At 37.2% G+C, this 19,373-nt stretch overlaps 2 protein-coding genes across 12 annotated transcripts in view; one reads left to right on the top strand and one right to left on the bottom strand.

The window, feature by feature from the left end:
* The window catches only part of SLC4A3 (solute carrier family 4 member 3), a 57,534-nt gene extending 52,517 nt beyond the window's left edge, over nucleotides 1-5,017 (bottom strand). The window contains exon 1 of the mRNA XM_087713497.1: nucleotides 4,714-5,017. The gene's annotated coding sequence lies outside the window, so the exon portion shown is untranslated. The remainder of the gene's footprint in view (nucleotides 1-4,713) is intronic.
* STK11IP (serine/threonine kinase 11 interacting protein) overlaps nucleotides 4,612-19,373 on the top strand; it is a 45,542-nt gene continuing 30,780 nt past the window's right edge. For 6 of the 11 annotated variants that reach the window (XR_015696421.1, XM_014064211.2, XM_087713460.1 and 3 more), the window contains exons 1-7: nucleotides 9,383-9,620; nucleotides 10,127-10,193; nucleotides 12,625-12,827; nucleotides 16,421-16,495; nucleotides 17,108-17,203; nucleotides 18,554-18,661; nucleotides 19,124-19,195. Coding sequence is in view for 10 of the 11 variants with exons in the window: in XM_014064211.2 (XP_013919686.2) it covers nucleotides 9,384-9,620; nucleotides 10,127-10,193; nucleotides 12,625-12,827; nucleotides 16,421-16,495; nucleotides 17,108-17,203; nucleotides 18,554-18,661; nucleotides 19,124-19,195 (858 nt within the window). In the remaining variant the exon portion in view is untranslated. The other 5 variants (XM_087713445.1, XM_087713466.1, XM_014064216.2 and 2 more) reach the window with 5 other exon arrangements.

The following is a 19,373-nucleotide window of genomic DNA, read 5'->3' as shown; positions in this document are numbered from 1 at the left end:
CATGACATTGAGTTCTAAATTAATTATAAGCACTCAGAAAAGAAACCTGGATATCGCTCCACAGTTCAGCAACTTACTTGGTTTAGATTGCATACGGGTTAACTATTAGGATGTACAAAGAATGCATAGCACAACAATAATTTAATAATTCAGAAAGCCATGTGCCACCATAGTCACCAATTTCATGAAGTAGTGAGGGGAATGGAAGGGAAAGTCCACTGGATGATCCTGAGAGTTAATGAAATAGACTAGGGAGTGAAACAAAGTGAGATCGCACAACAGATGTTTGCAAAGAATAAACAACAAACAGAACAAATAATACAACAATTAAATAGCAGCCATTTTCGTTGTATTTAAATACAATGACAATATAACTAATCAGAGGAACAGTTGAGTAATCTCTCTATTTGTGTAATCCTTATGTAGCCACTGGATCTCATAGAGCAGCAACTAGTTTCTGAATAGCTGTCTTGGATTTTCCGTTTGTTCTTCAAAATAGTTGGACAGTATACAGAACTGCTTTATCTTTGATTTAAAAAGGACTTGTGAAAGTATCCCCGCCCCTCCCTGGGCTAAATTTAATTTCTTAAATGATCTGTTTCAAGAGCAGTTGCTGATCTCTTTTTGTTTTATATCTCCAAAGGTTAATTAGATAAGGCCAATTAATAACTTCAGAGAGTTTTCTCCAGAAGAAACAAAATTTATTATTTTCTTTAGAAGAAATAACAACTGGACCCATAGCAATGGAATTGTTTGATACAAATGGAGACATTAAAATGATTGTAAAGATTTTCCAAATAACCAAATACAATCTTAACTAAAATTAATTATATATACATTTTTGATTTTTAAATTACTGATGTGAACCAGAAATAATTTAGAGTTCCTAAAAAGGCCATGCAATCAGCTCATTTAAAAGTGACACTTTATTTATATAGGAATTATTAAATATACACACGCAAGTCCTGGATTGCATGAAGAATCTTATGCTTAAATTAAGATAGTAATAGCTTTCCTGGGCAAGAAAAACTGCCCTTGGACAGTAATAAATATTATCTAGAAGAACAATAATATTTTATTATAATGCTCTAAAAGGTAAAAATTCTTGAGTGGAGCGCAGTTGCTGATGAACACACAGATACCAACATGTAGCTTTTGATGCAGCTTTCTATATGATATTACAATAGCTAACTTTAATTTTTAAAAATGCATTCAATTTTTTAGTTTTATTCATTTATAAAATTTCCAAGTACATTTCCACCTAAGAAGTGCTAAAAGAAGCTTCATAAACTTTAGAGAGATTGGTCTGAGGATGTCATTTATTGACCTTGTACTGTCTAATAATAATAATGCCTATTAATGGAAGCACCCCAGTTCTGAAATATTCTCCTCTAAGAGATTCAAGTCATACAAATATTACAACCATTCAAGTGCTACATTAAGACTTATTTGTTCTGGCATTTTAGAAGAATATATTAATAAGTCATCCAAGGGAGGGCAACTTAGAACTAAGCTGAAAACTTTTATTAATTTATTTATTACATTTCTCCCACCATATTCCAACAGGACTTTCAGTGCCTTACAGGAATACACAAACAACTACAATGCCCATGTTCCATTTTAAAAAATAAAGTTTAAAAATATAAATGAATCCCTTCCCCCAAAAAAACAGGTGTGAAGTCCCAAATGTCCTCGGGAAGAGCTCTGTTTTTAGCTGTTTCTGCAAGGTAGCTAATGTCAGATTATTCCAAGATTAGTTTTAGATTAGTCTAAGACTTAGTGGAAGGCCATTCTAGAGAACTGGCGCTGCTACAGAAAAGCAGAGCCTTCAAGCCTGCCAAACCTCCCAAAAGTGGGAAACTACCAGTTGTTTTTTCCAGCAAGATTGAATTTGTCCAGCCAATTCTAGTTTGTGAATGCAGTCCTGAAAGCCTAAATTAAGGATTGGTCTTCTATTCATTTATATTATAATGAATAATAATGTTCAAAGTACAACTCTAGTGGGGGGGGTTGTTTTATTTTTTTACATAGCACCACTCATCTAGTCAAAAATAAACACATTCCCAACACCTTCTTATAATCTCATTTTCTCTCATGTGCTGAGACAGCAAATCTTGAGATTCAAATGTTGTATTCTGACAGGTCAAAGTAGAGATCTCCATCAATTTAACAACAACATTTTTCATAAGATTAGGAAATCATGTACTGTGTTGTGCAGGCACTGCAAAAGTTCTAATATTTTAAAATATGAAGTTTTGCTATTATGCAAATTTAGTTCTTTGAAGTTTGCTTCTGTTGATTCTGAATGACAATAGGTCTCTAGAAACTCAGACAAATCTTCCTTTCTTTAAAAATTCTGAAGATGCTACTCAATAACACTATCATATTTCCTTTCCATTTCAATATCCACATTCACTGCTCCCTAAAGTGCGGCAAGCAATGCTAAAATCTAACCCTTTTACAACTGCAGAGCAGAGAAAGGAAATTGAAGAAAAAAATGTGTTCTCTTTTTATTTTTGGAAGCTTTTATCTCATATTTGTGGAGACATCCTAAACTATATATGTATTAAATGACTAATAACATAGATTTATCCTACTTGAGTACACAGGCCCCAAAGCATTCTCAGACTTCTTCATTGGCATCTACATGCTAGCCTAAGACATTTTTTTTTTCAAAACATGCAAAAAAGAGACATTTGAAGAGTCTGTTCAAGCTCAAAGAAAGAAAAGGAAAGAATACTCAAGAGATTGGTGGAGCACATTATGGAGTGTTGGAATTTGTGGAGATGTGTATCAATAGGATTGGGAGGCAAAGATCTGTTACCAGTATATTATACCTCATGTTCACAATCTAAGGTTCATATAGCAACTGTTCTCAATGGCAGCAATTTAATCATTGGAATTTTCTCCATGATGGATATGTGGAACTGCAGATATTCAGAAGATAGGAAAAAGGAGCCTTAGAAGAGTATCACTAACAATAGCACATAGATCTCTGGAAACTCCATCCTAGATTCATATGTCCTGAGATAGTGGCCTTGCCCTAGAGCATAAGAAGCAGGAAAGGGACAGCTACGAAATCAGGAGGCAAAAGGGTTCTGTGAGTAGCCATAGGTATGTTTGTTAATAAGATGAAGATTTGTAGATGATGATTAGGAACTTCTTTTTAAAATAGGACTATCTCTTTTTTCGTGGCAGAGCAAAAATTGACGAAATGATGCTTAGAAATATAGGAGCTATCCTATTGGGAACGGGGGCGGGGGGGGGGTGTCAACTATCTTAATACTATCAACATTGACTAATACAGTCCTGCAAGGTTGCAGGCATGGGTTTTTCTAGCCCAACCAGGAGATGCCAGGAATTTAAGGTACAGACTTAAACTGATGAGTTTCTGATATGCAGTCTTCTACTACATACAGTAATTGATCTGACAATTAATAAATGTGCTAATTAACATTATGTATAGTATTCAAACACTTGTAAAGATTGCTGTTACTGATGGATCATTAATGTAACTTAAAGACTTGTAGAATAATTACTGATTCTTAGGGGCATTATTAGTCTTGCTTGCAGTTTATCATTCTCTCATATGAATTGATATTTTTTATTGATTCTTATTTGTCTAACAGACCACTTTGGACATATTTTTATTTTGTAGTTATCCATTGCTCAACATAATAGGAACACTGTTCATAATTTTGGCTTTTCAATTGCAATGAGCAAGGAAAAGCAATAGAAGGAAGAGGACAGATTTGATTAGAGACAGACGTCACTTGCAAATTATAGGTTGTTGGTGCCAAAAGGGAAAAAGGAGAGGGGCTGAATGTGCAACATGACAAGAAAAAATTTGCTCAAAATCTCACATTGTGTATATCTGAAATTGAGAACTGACCCCAATGGGAAATGGACATACATCTTTCACAGAAGCACAAGAGAGAGATAATTTTTATACGTGGTTTATTACAGTAATAGGAATCGCTTTCTGTGAGTAGTACCAAAGCTCACACCCACCACAGCCACACCCTCTGAAATGGAAGCATTGGTCACTAAATCTGAATAAACAGAGTTGAAGATACAAACATACCTCTTCAAAGACAGTCTATTCTTTGTTACTGCATTTTCTATCACTGAGCCCTTCATTGAAAACGGCTTCCAGAGCTGAATCTTACCTCAGATAAAAGCTTTATGAGCAAAAACGAGATGGGGGATTGCTTGTCTAAGGCTTGCACTGGTTCTCGTGAGAGGATTGCAGACTTAATGAGCAGGATGCTACTTGCACTTCCTTTGGCATGCCAAATATACTGGATCATATGCTGCCAAGAGGTGGGAGTGTACATACACTTGCTCTGCCAAGAGGTGGGAGTGCACATACGTGTGTGCCTCAGACCCCCTTTTCTCTCTCTTGCATTCCCTAAACAATCACATGGCATACTTAAATTCTGCCACCTACTAGTCTGCCAGATGCTTGGAATACCTTTTCTTGCCCAAAACAATTCGACACTCTGATGATTGAAGGCTAAGTACTCTTGATACCACAAGGCAGAGACAAGAAGGAAAGGATTTCTAAATGGATCCTGTCATGGAAACCTGGGCTCTGCTCCATGGGGGAAATCTCTGCCTTGCACCTGGTAATATCAGGGTAATGGAGATGCTGGATCAGAATGGGAGGGAGGCAGGAATGGGGTGGGGAGGAAAAGAGGTGATATACGGTACCTTGCAGCTGCTGAGAAGGAGAGCGGCTTGCCTCCAGCCAGGGATCCACAAAACGCACACTGCTGCAACTGCCTTTTTCTTGTCCTCCTTCCTCCTGCTGAAGATCGCTCAACATGTGTCCATTTCTCTGCTCAGGTAGGGCAGCAGGCTGTGCTAAGACACCACCTCCTCTTCAGCGCAGCAGCTTTCCGTTTCTACTGCAGGCAGCCATCCACTGCTACTGGCTCTGCTTAGAGACGAGCTGCACATTGGCTGCTCCTCTCCTTTATTTGAAATTCTGTGTGGTAGTGAGCTGCAAGGCTATGAGTCACTAGCTGTTTTTTTTTTTTTTTTGCAGAAGCAGACAGCAGCTGAGCAAGTGGCTATTCTAGCGAGGGAAGTTGGAGGGAGGGTCACAAGTAGCTTATCTGATACAGTGACATTGGCATCACTGTGCCTAATTAGCATAGTACTGGGCTGACCCGATGCAATTTATGGGTGGGTAACCCAACACACACTCATTTATACTTGCATGCATTCTAGCAGTTTCACATAGCTATATGTGCCTTGTATTTCAGTGTATGATATTCATATATGACATGAGAGCTATCATGTTTGCTAAGCCATTTTCAAAGTCACTGTTGCTTTCTCTTAAGAATCCTTTAATTGCACATCTCAGTCTGTCCCCTCCCATCATGTACTATGAAGGATAAAAATACTTTCAGGTTTGTTGTAATAATGATTACTGGGTAATAACATGTGTGGCATTTATGGTAAATATATACCGCCGTTTTATTTATAATACAAATAGTTAACCAATAAAAGAATTATACTGACATATAATTGTAAACAATAGAATCTTTTGTTGATAGATTGTAAAAACATTCACATGCATAGGTGTACATTTAAAGCAGCTTCTACTTTTAACATGATACTGAAGCAAGGTTAGAAGTTAGTGAAGAGAGGTATTTTGATTATCAATTGTATTAACAAATCAACCCTTCATTCTTGCAGACTTGTTTTGTCTTTCTTGCTAAAATCTAATTATTAATGCAGTTTTACCCCCTTGGCAATTAGAGCCGGTTATTTGACTCTCAGCTATTTTCTCAAAAGTATATAAACAGGAATGACAGGAGCAACTGTTGGTGCCTTATAATAACCCATCTAACAAGAAAAGTCTTGACATGAAGACTCTGAATTTTTCTCTAGGAACAAATGAAGCAAATCACATATTAAAGATTCTAAGGGCACTTCTACCTGTTTTTACTTTTACATTTATTCCTTAATTAATTTATTATTTATTACATTTTATTACACCTTTATTGCTTTATGAGTAATTCAAAGCAGCAGACATACATAATATCTCTTCCTCCTCTTTTCCCCCATAACCACCATCCTGTGAGGTGAGCTGGACTGAGAAAGAGAGAGAGAAAGAGAAAGACTGACTCAAAGTCACTCAGGCAATTTTCACATCTAAGATGGGACTAGAACTCAGTCTTGAGGTTTCTAGGTCAAAACCTTAACCTCTACACTGAACTTGGTCTCATTCTTTGGAGGGCATCTCTGTACAAGGCAATTCAAGATTTCTGTAAATCCCAGAGGTTTTTTTAAATATAGTTATTAAACTCTGCAGATATCATAGGATGAACTTTACTTTACTCCTTAGTTTTAACCATCACAGGCCCTTTAACAAGTATGCCAAGGTGAGAGGCATTTGTCTGCTTTCTGTTTCTTTTTGACTGGAGATGTGAAAACATGCAGAGCATTAAGCTGCCTGAATTTTTTTTTAAACTTTCCTTTTTGCATTGAGTAAAAAGATGTGGGATATTCCAGTGGAATTGAACCCTGCAATTAATGAAGAAGTGCCTTTTCCAAAATTTACTTTGGTTTAAAAGGTATGATTTAGAATTTGTTGTTTCTTTTCCTCCAGTACTACAGTCTGAAACCATAGTTTGAAGCATTGGGAAAGGGATTTTTTTTGGGTAGTGCCTCAAGTCAATATTGACTCTTGGTATTTGCCTGGATCAGATCTTGCAGTTCTCTTTATTTATTTAGAAGTGGTTTGCCTAAGGTGGAACCCACCGTCTCTCTGTTTGTAACCAAGTGCCTGAACCCCTACACCAAATTTGTCCTCTATTGAGAGAATGCTTAGTTGAAAAATGGCTACTTTCACAGCTTTCACTGTGGATTTTTAATAAAATGAAGAATAACATGTGATAGCCAGATAGCATCAACCCATAAAAAAATGATTGGGGTGGTGGTGGTGGAAGGCGGGAAGAGGTACCAGACCAATGTTCCAAAAGAATTGACAAATTAACTATATTTCCTTTTAGGATGGAATGAGATTTTTGTTATTGTTGCTCTAGAACTTTACTTTGTAAGAGGTTCTAACTGAATGGTAATTTTTTTGCCTGTGGTATTGGTCATGGGAAGAGAAATCACTGGTTATGAGCATCTTAAAGTCAGGAGACTGATCACTGGTGGGTTACTTTCAAACTACTTTGGAGAGAATAGAGTGTGGAAATGAAGCCTGAGATAATGCTTCCATAAGTGGTTTGAAGGAGATCAGTGACTGTCATTCAAGGCTTGAGATGCTAGTAACAAGGAATGAAAATAACTATTTGTTCTGAGCTGCTGCATGTTCTGTAGTAACCCTCATTTAGAAAAAATAGAATTGCATGACTGCTAATGTAGAGCAGAAGTGATCAGAAAACTGTAATTTGTTTTCTGATAAAACGCATCTCAATTTCACCTTGCTCCTTTTGTTCTGAGCTGCAAAGGACAACTTATAAAGCTGTCAAGCTAGAATTTCTTTTAGAGAACTGAAACTCAGGAGACAGAAATAGGGAATCTTTCAATGAAGAAAGAAAGCCACTGGTTTCCCAGGGGTTTCAACTAACTAAACCAACTGAATCAGAATAAATTAGCTCAGTTTCTCAGCACTGTTGGCATTATGAGAATATAGAAGTCTAAGTGTGCTTCCAGATTAGTGCAGAATCACACGAGGAAGCGTCCAAATGCTTGAGGGACCAAGAAATTATCCATTTTCCATGAGTTAATGGGTTTATTTCTTCTTCCCATTTTTATCCCTTTTCCTAAAGCTTACTAAATGCTTTATATTATATGGGACTCCACTTATACGGGACTCCTGCTCTTACCATTCTCTGCTTGTTGTGATTTATAATTTAGATAATATGGACTGTGGATAGATTTAGTGGCTATAATTACAAATTCTGGTGGAGTAATAAATATACACAATTGTTTTCATACTCTATTGATATATGTAGCAAGCAATTTCTAAGTAAGCAATTGAACACCCCAACTGTTTAAATACCAACTATTTTCAAATGGTGCAAAGGCAGCAGTGGCCCTCTCTACATGTTGAGGAGCAGTATGTTGGAGGTTTATGAAGGACAAGTGTAGTTTTGCATCATCTAAAAAGTTGCAGGTTACCCAGACATATAGTGTACATCCAGAAGACAATAGCAAAATTAAAATGGGAAGTACACAGGAACAGATGAATATGGTCGTAAATATTAAAGTTATAGTATTGTGGTTTACAAAAAATTTAAATAAAAGTGATACTTTTTATAACATAAATTATAATATAGTTTTGACTGGCTATTATAAATCAGCTTTTTCAAAAAGACTTTGCTGCAGCCATTTTATAGTTGGATTTATGCAGCATAGCAAGCTATCTGAAATGCAAGAGTCCCTACTTACTGTCCTGGAAAGCCCTGAAAATCCTTTTCCAATGTTATACAGCCCATGGTGCTCTCTGAATTTGGTTGTTTGTTTGCAAGCACTGCAAGGATTCCACAGTTCACAGTATATATACAGGTAGTCTTCAACTGAAAACAGTTCATTTAGTGACGGTTCAAAGCTATAACAGCACTGAAAAAGGTGACATGACTATTTTTCACACTTAAGATCATTGCAGCATTCGTATGATCACATGATCAAAATTCAGATGATTGGTAACTGAACTCATATTTATGAGGCTGCTGTGTCCCGGGCTCAAGTGATCATCTTTTACGACCTTCTGACAAAGTCAGTGAGGAAGCCAGATCCATTTAACAATCATTTTACTAACTTAAACAAGTTAGGATGATTCAGGTAATAAGGGTGGCAAAAAAAAGGCATAAAATGGGGGCAAACTCATTCAACAAATGTTTCACTTAGCAACATAAATTTTGGCCTCAATTGTAGTTGTAACTCGAGGGGACTGCCTGTATTCATTTTTACTGGTTCTTCCCAGATTCTCTACACATGCCTAAATATATTACGCCACGTATTTGGGGGCTAAACCGTGAAAATCAGTTCCAGGCTTAAGTATACAGACACCCAGAAACTATGTTGGTTTCAGCAAAGCGGAATATTGCTTGCTATTCAGATGCCCCGTGCGTATTAGGAGGCATTCCTAAGGGCGGATTCTGTCCTGGAAATATTAGGCGCTTTGGGTATTCCTCGTGTAGAAGGGGTGAGATCGGGCGGGGAGTCTGACGGCTTTGAGAAAACTCACAAAGTGGATTGGGAAAGTAAGCGGGAAAGACCCGAGGTCGCCGTTACCACGGACTAAGTCGAAGGGCACAGGGCAGCTATGAAGGCGAATTTACAAGAACAGAGGCGGGACCGACTCTCTCCGTTTGGCGGAACTCGGAGGATACTCTCTACAATTTTGTACGTGCTCTATGGTAGTGCGGAAGCCAGGAAGGACTCTACCTTATTTTCTAGGGACGGTGGGGTTGCTTCGGTTTCCAAAGGCGAGTTTTAAAGGTTTTTTCCCCTCCCTCCAGGTGGTGGAGAGGCTACGCGAGCGTTACCATGGTTACCTCCGGGCCGGTTGGCGTTGCCTGTATCGTGTGCTGGTTGCTTTGTCTTTCCTGCGCCAAGCTTCCCTTTCCTGTCATGGAACGGGAGGGAACCTGGTAATTTCTGAACTCTACAGTACTCTGCGGCCTGTCTAGGGTAGGTAAAACAGCAAAAGAAATAGAAGAAGAAGAAGAAGAAGAAGAATTTTCCCCTGGCCTTTTGTGGCTGAGGGTTGTTAGAGGGGTCAAGTGGAAGAAGACTACTGCCCCTTGCTTAAATTAAGAGGGGGAGGGTGGATAATTATGGTCGCTGTCACGCGCCTGCATGTGAGTATTGCAACATTTGGTCTAGGAAATGCCTGGATTGGCCTTTGAGCCTGCCTGGGTTGGTTTAAGCTTCAAACCAAGTATTTGAACAGAGGGGTTTGCTTCAATCACTTCTTTACTGTCGTTTGAGGCTCTCAGGTAGGGGATTGTGGTTCATCAGTCTCTGCTTACATGGTTGTGTGGGTTAAAGTCCTTATTTTGAATTAGCATGGGTTGAGATAACTAAATGTGGCTTGAACTTTCTGGTTCTCAAGAAATTATCATTATTTCTTCCCCTCTCCCCCCTGTCTTTGCAGATGGCACCCCCTGCTCCGCCCAAAAAAATAATGCTTCAAAGTCTAGCACAGTTGCTGCAGGATTCCGGTGAGGTTCTAATGATGTGGAGAACTTTTCTTTGAGATATTTGGAAAGTGGACTTAAGCTCTACTTTGGAATGGAAATAAATATGGCTATCCTTGGGTCTATGCAATGATTGCTCAAACTAATAATACTGGTTGAATGTTGAAGCTCGGGATTCAGGCGCAGCAGAGTTTTAAATAGGAGAAAAAATTTAATTGAATTTCCATAGCTAGTATATTTATCAAAACTCTATGAGTACTTTCTCACAGTCCATAATTGTAATAGATATCAAAGATAATCCAAACTATCTGTCTGCCTGCCTGCCTGCCTGCCTGCCTGCCTGCCTGCCTGCCTACCTACCTACCTACCTATCTATCTATCTATAAAATAATACATATATTAGGTTAAAGGAAGATAATATTAGGACCAGGCTTTACCCATGTATAAGGTTGTCCTTGACTTACAATCACAATCTTGTCACTGAGCAAAGCAGTCATTAAGCGAGATATGTGACTGCTTTGTTTAATGACTGCAAGTGTGGCATTCCTGGTTATGGTCATCAAGTAAACTTGTAGGTTGTTAGGTGGACAGAGATTCACATAAGGAACATAGGGTGTCTTCTGGGTGGTGGGAGAGATCTGGAAGGATCTGCTCAGGACTTGAAAATTCTGTCTGATGAAATCCAAGCAGGATTTTCAGTCCCTGAACGGAGACACACTTGTGGGCAGCCTGTCCCATCCTGCTGAAACATTCTGTACTACTTTCTTTACTGTACTGCCTCTTTGCTTAGAAGATGAAAATCCATCCTGCCAAAATCCGAGTAGGATTTTCAGTCCATGTGAAGAACCATTGTGCATGGCATATGCTGGGTGTTTTGGGGCAGCCCACACTCTGCTCTTTACTTCCACACTGTTTCTCTACTTTCTGCTTTGATTTTGGTTTCCTCTTGTCTTTAGCAGCTGGCTGAAAGAGTTCACTCCCCTTCTGTGCACAGCTGAGAGAATCCCCCAACAGGGTGCAGGAACAGAGCTCAGATCTTGAGGATTTGCATTCTATTTCTGCATCTAACTGAAGGAGTTCAGCTCTCCTTCACGGAGAGGAGGAAACTCCTCTGGCAGGATGCAGGAGGTGATCTCAAATCTTCAGGATTTGTGCTCTATTTCTGCACCATGCTGAAAGAGTTCTGCTCCCCTGGTAGGCATCTCTTTCAGCCCTCAGATATAAGAGGAAGTCTTGTTGGCAAGCAGCAGCAGCTTGTAACCTTCCCTGCTGACTTCTCCATTGACCTTCTGTGGAAGCTAACAGAGAAGATTGCAAATGACAAATCCATGATTGTGGGCTGCTTGGTAACGGATTGTAAATTTGCACAGGTTGCCAAGCACCCAGAATGTGATCGTGTGACCACAGGAATGGTGGTTCAACATTTTGCTGTAAAGCTCCCTTTTGGAGGCTGTTGTAATTCCAGACCATCATTAAGCAAATAGTTGTAAGTCGAGGACTACCTGTATTCTGTTAAATAAGTTTCTCCAGAAATACAGTATAGTTTTCGCTTTTGTTCATTCTTCATTGAGGAAGGTTCTGTTTGGTGTTTGGGCAACAAAATGAAACACAAATTGCCCAACTACTTTTTATGATTAGCTTATATTATGCAATCTGGGAAAAGTCCTCATATTATTATAGTGAATCTAGTGCTTTAAATATAAAAGGCGGTTGTAGTTCAGGAGAGTGGAATATACTTTATATATCAATCTGTGGAGTGTGTAGAGTAAGACTCAATAGCTTGCATCCCATACCTTTAAATGTAAGACTTCAGGCCAGATATTGCAGTAAAACGTACTTTACAGTCCAGACACAACTCAGTATCCAGAAACTTCCTTACATTAAAAGTCCATGTGATTACATAATTATTCTGTCTGGCTCGATAACCACTAGTTGTTCCCTTGCTAGCTTCATTCCTTACATTAAGGGTGGCAATCATAATACTTTAACATTACAGGTAATCCTCGACTTACAATCACAGTTGAGCCCAGTATTTATGTTACTAAGTGAAAAATTTGTTAAGTGAGTTTTGCTCCATTTCACAACTTCATGGTTGTTAAGTGAATTGCTGCCGTTCTTATTACATTTGTTAAGTGAGTCCGGCTTCTCCATTGATTTTGCTTGTTGGAAGATTGCAAAAGATAATCACATGACCCTGGGACACGGCAACTGTCATAAATATAAACTAGTTGTCAACCATCAAAGTGTGAATCATGTAACCATGGGGATCCTGCAATGGTCATAAGTGTGAAAATGGTCGTAAGTCACTTGTTTCAGTGCTGTTGTACTTTGAACGGTCACCGAATAAACTGTTGTAAGTCAAGAACCACCTATATATTATTGACCTTTCCCTCATGCAGTTATTCTGTGCAGTAAATATACATTGATCTCTTAACGTTTGTTTTTTTTCCATCAGGGGACTTGATTCTGGATGGTACTAGCACCTTGACCTTGTTCACTTCCACGCTTCAAATTCTCAATCAGATCTTTGAGCAGTACCTACTGCCACGAAATCAGAATCATGGCTTCATTGCACTCTCATCACACCCGGCTGAAACATCTGCTATTCTTCAAGCCCAGTTTCTCTTTGATGTCTTGCAAAAAACTCTCTCACTGAAGGTGTGTCCTGAAATGTGAAATTCTGTGTATTAGATGCCTGCTTTGGGAAATAGCTTATATCTTGCATTTGGATTTGGATATTTGGATTGTTCTGATATAACTGAATGTTACTACTCTGCTATATAATTATGATATAACAGAGAATATGAGGTCTTTAGATATTGCTGAACAGCAATTTTCAACCTCCCCCTGCCTGCGTAGCCAATGCTGAGGTGCACTGAAAGTTAGAGTTCAGCAACATATTAGATTGACGAATTATGTGCCATCAAATTGTTTTCAACAAGTTTCTCAACTCAGAAATGTGTATCCATGCTGTTAAAGTCTTCAAAAGGTAACTTTGCTTTCACATAAAACATTTTGTTTCAAATACTTTGAAATTTAAAGTCTCCATAACCTCTTTCAGCATTGAGAAGCATCACAAATTGCAAATCTAAATAAAAATGTGTGGAAAAAGGGAAGGATCCCTAATGCAAGTTGCTAAGGAGTAAATTGGATTAGATAGTATAAAGCTCTTTATGGCTGTTCTTTAGTCTTGAATATTCAAAGTTGGGAGAAATTAATTATTAACCTATGAAATGCTCCTAATGTGAATTTGGTTATTAGTCCATCTAGTCTGACCCTAGCTTTGTGAGGTCTACAGAGAACCATGCTGCATACAATCTTTTTTAAGGAGCATTTTTAAAAGATTGCTGGAGTTGCCACATTGGAATGATAAAGGGGGCTTGGTAAAGATGATGACAAGAATTTTGAGAAAAGAGATGTAGAAACTTTGAGAAGGTGGATGTTAGAACTTTCTGGGCTTTTAAAGATTGTGGTGAGAAAGATGAAAATAATAGGTTGTTATTTTAACTTCTTTTTTTTTTTAAATAGGACTGGATGGTGATGGTTATTTCTGGTAATGATTAATTGTTTTTTTTTAACTAGGATTGGACTTTGATTATTTGGAAAGTGGAAATGGGGAAGAATTTGTTTAAATGGAAAGGAATGATTTAAATTGGTTGCAATAGATATAATTTGTAATATTTATGTTGTTATTTCTGGTAACTCTTACTGGGCTTTTGCTGATTAATATGGAAATACGAGGTTTTAGAGATGGGCTTATAGAGAATGGGGTAAGGTATGGAACGAGGAAGGGTTTGACTACATTTTAAGAGATAGTGATAAGTTGTTAATGTAGATTATATTTGCTGAGGATGATGGGTAAGGTTTATTTTTCTATTTTTCTTTCTCTCTTCCCCTTTTTTCTTTTTCTGCATTTTTTAATTTTTTTTAAATGTATTTCTGTAGTATGTAGTTATATTAGTTTCCTGAATGTATAGTTCTGCATTTTTGTTTCGTAACAGCATAAACGTAGAATGTCCTCCATTGTATGTGGTGCTTAATTAAACTAATTTTATAGTGCTCAATATAACTCTTGATAAGAAAATAATGAAATTGCTTTAAGTTGGATTATTTCACAAAAAATATGGAAGTTGATGATGTTCCTGATGAAATTACAATATGTCTAGAGTGTTCTCTATTCTGTTGTCTAGAAACTATTGTGTGGGCAACAGCAGTTTCTGCCAGGTCTACTTGGCATAAGTCTGAGGAGGTGGTGAACGATTGGCAAAGGAACTAGCTTCCTCTTGGCTGCAAATGTATATCCATGCCATCTGTTCAAGCAGACAAAAAGCAGATTGGGGATATGGGATATGCTGGAATTGATATGCGTGAATGTTTAGCAATTTAGCCTCACAATAACTGAAGAGACATCTAATGGTGTTTAAGAAGGCTAGATGAATATGAGTTATCTGATTTAAGTTGGAGGTTTTGAACAGTAGTACAGTATTACAATTCTGCTCTGTAGAACTCAGCTGTCTTCCCAGAAGATTTAAACTGAAGAGTGTATGTATTTACTGAAGTTGCAGATATATTTTAGTAGTATAATCTGGAAAGTGTCTTTCTTCTTTCTGCAATTGTTTTCAGCACGGGAAAATGACAAGTCTTTGGAGGGGTGGGGAATTACTCTTCATTAAATACCAGACTTGTATGTGACTCCTGATATTTTTTAACTTTACCAGGAATAACTTGTGTGAAAGAGGATTTTTTTAAAAAAATTACAAAAAGTGATAGATGTTATTTTTGAGATCTGAATAAAAATAGAGACTATATTATTCTGAAGTTGAGCCTTTCTTTGACATGTTAATTGTATCTCTTGGTCTTGGGTTTTTCAAGGTTGGAGATGCTGCATAGGGAAGTGTATAAAACCATCAAATTTTTTTTTTACTAGTAGGGAAAAGATTTGTAATCTTTTTGTAAATTCAGGCTTTGATAGTCCTGAAACATTTAGCAAGAACGGGGATTATATACAGGAATGGATTGAACTATGCTTCCTATTTTGAGATAGTTATGCTGTGGCACTCTGTAATTTAGTGTATTACGAAATTAATTGAAAAGCTGTATTACTATTTAAAGAAACTAAATTCAAGTTTTAACCTTTAAATGAGAAATGAGATAAAGTCTTGAAACTATTCATTACAACATATGGTCTGTATGAGAACATACAAAGCTTGCATAGTGGACACTTGAGTAAAGGTGTGCTTGAATTGTTATAGAGAGTTCACTTATTTAAAAAATTGAAACCTCCTTAACAAAGCAGAAGGGAACGTGGTATCTCACCCTCCTGTCATGGAATAGATACTGTGATGATTATCTAAGGCCCTCATGTCTATTTATTACTATATACTATTTGATGTGATGATAATGGCATCTGTTGCATGCCTCTGCCCCCTTTTCAAGTTTCTATTCTCTGGAATATTTTTAGCTAAATGATCAGCGTATAGTCAGCCTTTATATCTTCATGATAACTTTATCATGAGAAGATTGCCATTGAAATCTCTATTTAAACATTAATCTTTGCTCCATTTTGTTCTTCACTGAGTTTGCTTTGTCATAGCAATTGTTTTGCCTGTAAAGTGAGTTTGAGGGCCTTCTAGGTTGTATCTTATGCCTGCTATCTACAGTAGTTGTTAGATTTGGCTTTCACATAACAGAATGTAGAATTTAGGTATATTTTTTGGCCTATGCAAGAGTAATTGTAAAAATTATTCTGAGGAATTATGGGTTAGGAGTTTATGAAAAAAAGCATTAAGGAATAGCATGATAAAGTAGTTTAATATTACATAAAAGACTGCTTTAAATGTATTATTGGAAATCTAAGAGTAATGAATAAATCATGAAAGAAATCTACAGCCATCCCATTTCTATTCATTTTTTCTTTGAGCTTTATCTTCCTGAATTTGGTTTAGTGAGGAAAACCAGAAAACAAAATGGGGAAAATGAACCCCATTTTCCCAGATTCCCACATCAGCTACTGTTGCTTCTCTGAGATTCTTAGATAGAATTATCATGCAAAGGCAACCCCCAATGGAAGTGTATGCTTTAGTACTCTCTTTATTAGTCAGCATGCAAGATATAGCTAGATTAGAACACTGGAACTCTAGCGACTATATACTTGGGGTGCAACAGAACTGCATATTATTTGGGGATAAGATGAGCTTGCAATATTAGATACCTTTGCTAATAGTTGGTGTCACTTTTTATGTTTCTTTCAGCTCATATTTGTTCCTGAATGTTCTGTACCAGCTCCTGTGAAGATTTCTCCCTTTAAATCATTGCGACGTTTAGAGGTGAGTTTCAAGTACTACTACAGAGTCCTTTTAAGTATGGAGTAAGTTTTGGTTTGGTATTATCTCTGGGAGTAAAGCAGTACTTCTCCGAAGCATATATCGATAGCTGGATAGTGGGATATTTCATACTTAAGTCTTTCCCCCCCCGAATATTTGATTTTTTTTTTCAAAATATGGAAACGAATTTTAGTGTGCTGCATGATCTAAAAAGAGTCTTTCTAAATTTGATATAACAATTACATAATAGCATGAAAGATAGGACTCGAAAAAGCTCACAAAATTGTATAATCATACTGTAGCTCTATTTTTGCAAGGTGGAATTGTTTGAATTAAGGAAAAATACATATGAAATAAATAGGATTCTACTGTTCCAGAGGCAGACAAAGCTGAAACGCGATATAACGTGCTGCAGAACAGCTTTTAAGAATTGATAACTAGCAGGGACATGGATGTGGAATGCTGGCAGTTGTTCAGCAACATCTGGAGAGAAACCATTTCTTTACTCTGTCTAGAATACATATCCCCATGTATATATATGCATACAGGACAAGATTATTGAACCTGCAATTGATTTTTTTTTTATATTCACTCTTCTCTTTTTGTTCCCTTTAGTTGAGATGTGTTCCTCTGCACTGTCTTCAGGGCCTGAGGTTTGTTTATTCCCAGTTAGAGGCTTTGACCTGTTCCAGATGTGTGAATTCTCTAGAAGTGAGTGGTGATATTTCATATTGGACTTTTTTGTACCATCAGGAAAATAATGGTTGGCAAAAAATATGCATTTTGCACAGAGTGTCATAAGGCACCTGCTTTAATATTTTCCTGATGAGTTTTATGGAACACTATGATTTGAAGCGGAAGTTCACATAGACGAAAGGGGAGGGAGATTGTTGTTGTTGTTGTTGTTGTTGTTTGGCCTTAATAATATTGCTTCTTCCTGCAGCTTTTAAACTCACAAGAAACAGTTCTTAGTAAGGAAAAAATGGTCTTAAGTCTCTGTCATTTCCTCCTCATTCAGTGAACTTTCTCTACAAATTGTATATTCCTATATCTGATCTGGTCCTATTCTGGTTTTTAAATACTTTTTGCGAAAGGCAATAAATTATAATGAATATCATGTACATCTCAAAGGTGCTTTTTTCAAGAGGCAACTGGATTTTCTGGTTTTTCTTTGAAGACGTTTTGCTTCTCATCCAAGCTTTTTCAGATCTGACTGGATGGTGGGGATCTGAAGAAGTTTCCAGAGTTGCTGGAATACTCTGCCTTAGCACCATTGGCTTGGTTGCATAACTTGAGAAGATTGAGTATTTACCGTTATTCAGTAGTATTAGGGGTGGCAGTGGCTCAGAGTAAGTGCTTGGATGAGAAGCGAAACATCTTCAAAGAAAAACCAGAAAGTCCAGTTGCCTCCTGAAAAGGCATCTTTGAGACAACCATGACCTGGATGACTGAGAATCTCCATAGACAATATCATGTATAGTTTAATAATAAATATAATTACATACTCTGTAGATGGTATATTGCTATTTTACAAGAATGTGATTTATGATCACTTTTTGTAAAAACAAAGTTGTGACAGTTGTTGAGAGCTATATAACATGAAGATACATTGTATAACATGAAGATACTGTTATGGAATGTATGAATTCTGATATGTTGAAGAATTAAAGTGCCTTTTCTGTCAAAAATCTCATTGCAAATTGCAGTTTGATTTCTTGGCAGTTTGCCATCAAACTTCAGTAGTGTAGTTGCTGGGATTGGAAAAAAGGCTTTATGTTAATAATATAACAATATAATATAAAAAGTATAGTTTCCTACTCCTGTTCAATCATGAATCTTTTTTCTCACAATCTCCCCTCTTTATGAATGTCTGAGCTAATGGACAGTAAGGAGTCCATTATACCTAGTATGTTCAACCACCACAATATTTTTTTCCCGTGAATATTGAAAGTGCTTCCTAGTGTGAAATGTCTTTCAGTCTTGAAGCAAAAACTTAAAAGCAGGTTGCTGAGGTGGCCACCCTAATTTTATCATCATGTTATCAATTGTCTTTATTTACAGGAGATCCTTTCTGCATGTGGTGGAGATCTTAGTTCTGCACTTCCTTGGCTGGAATTACATACAGCCAACTTCAGCTACAATTCTATTGCAACCTTGGATGATTCACTGGTATGAGGTTTTTCACCTATACAGCTGAAGGCAGCAATCATATAATACTCCTTCCTTCTCCTATTTTCCTCACAACAACCTGAGTGACTGAGTTGGGTTGAGAAAGAGAGACTGGCCCAAAGTCACCTAGCCAGTTTTTTCATGCCTAAATTAGGACTAGAATCCATGGTCTCATTGTTTTTAGATCAACTGTTGTGCAAGTAAGGTGTAGTAATTGGTGAAATCGCATCCTTTTTAAAATGGAATATTGCACAGAGGGTAGTTGCTAGAAATAAGCACACAATCTGATGGTAGTCTAATACCATAGTCTTTTATCTATTGACTATCTTTCTCAGAAAATGGAATAGGAGGGATTTTTGAATGATTGTACTGTAATTTACCATCTTCAGTGTTAGATACTTGTTCTTTGGATTTGGTTTATTTGTAATCATTAAACTCTTTCTCTTTCTTCTCTCTATTAAGCAATTATTAAATGTCCTGAAGGCTTTGGATCTTAGTCATAATCTCATCCAGGACTGCCAGCACTACCTGACTGTAAGTATCTGGCAGTGAGCTCAGTGCTACCTTTCTGAAGTTAACTATGCCAATTAACAGCTCCAATGACAACAGTCTGCTAACAGTAAATGGTATTTTTCATCATTTAAGCAAAAAAACCTGTTATCAGAGAAAGCATCACATTTCCTTGAAATTTTAGTGACATTTTATTTCCACT

Source organism: Thamnophis sirtalis, unplaced genomic scaffold (assembly GCF_051295495.1).
Source record: "Thamnophis sirtalis isolate CommonGarterSnake01/CBP01778 unplaced genomic scaffold, rThaSir2_p1.2 scaffold_1, whole genome shotgun sequence".
NCBI classification, from domain to species: Eukaryota; Metazoa; Chordata; class Lepidosauria; order Squamata; family Natricidae; genus Thamnophis; species Thamnophis sirtalis.
The sequence above is the reverse complement of the archived record's forward strand: the minus strand, read 5'-3'. Positions and strand labels throughout refer to the sequence as shown.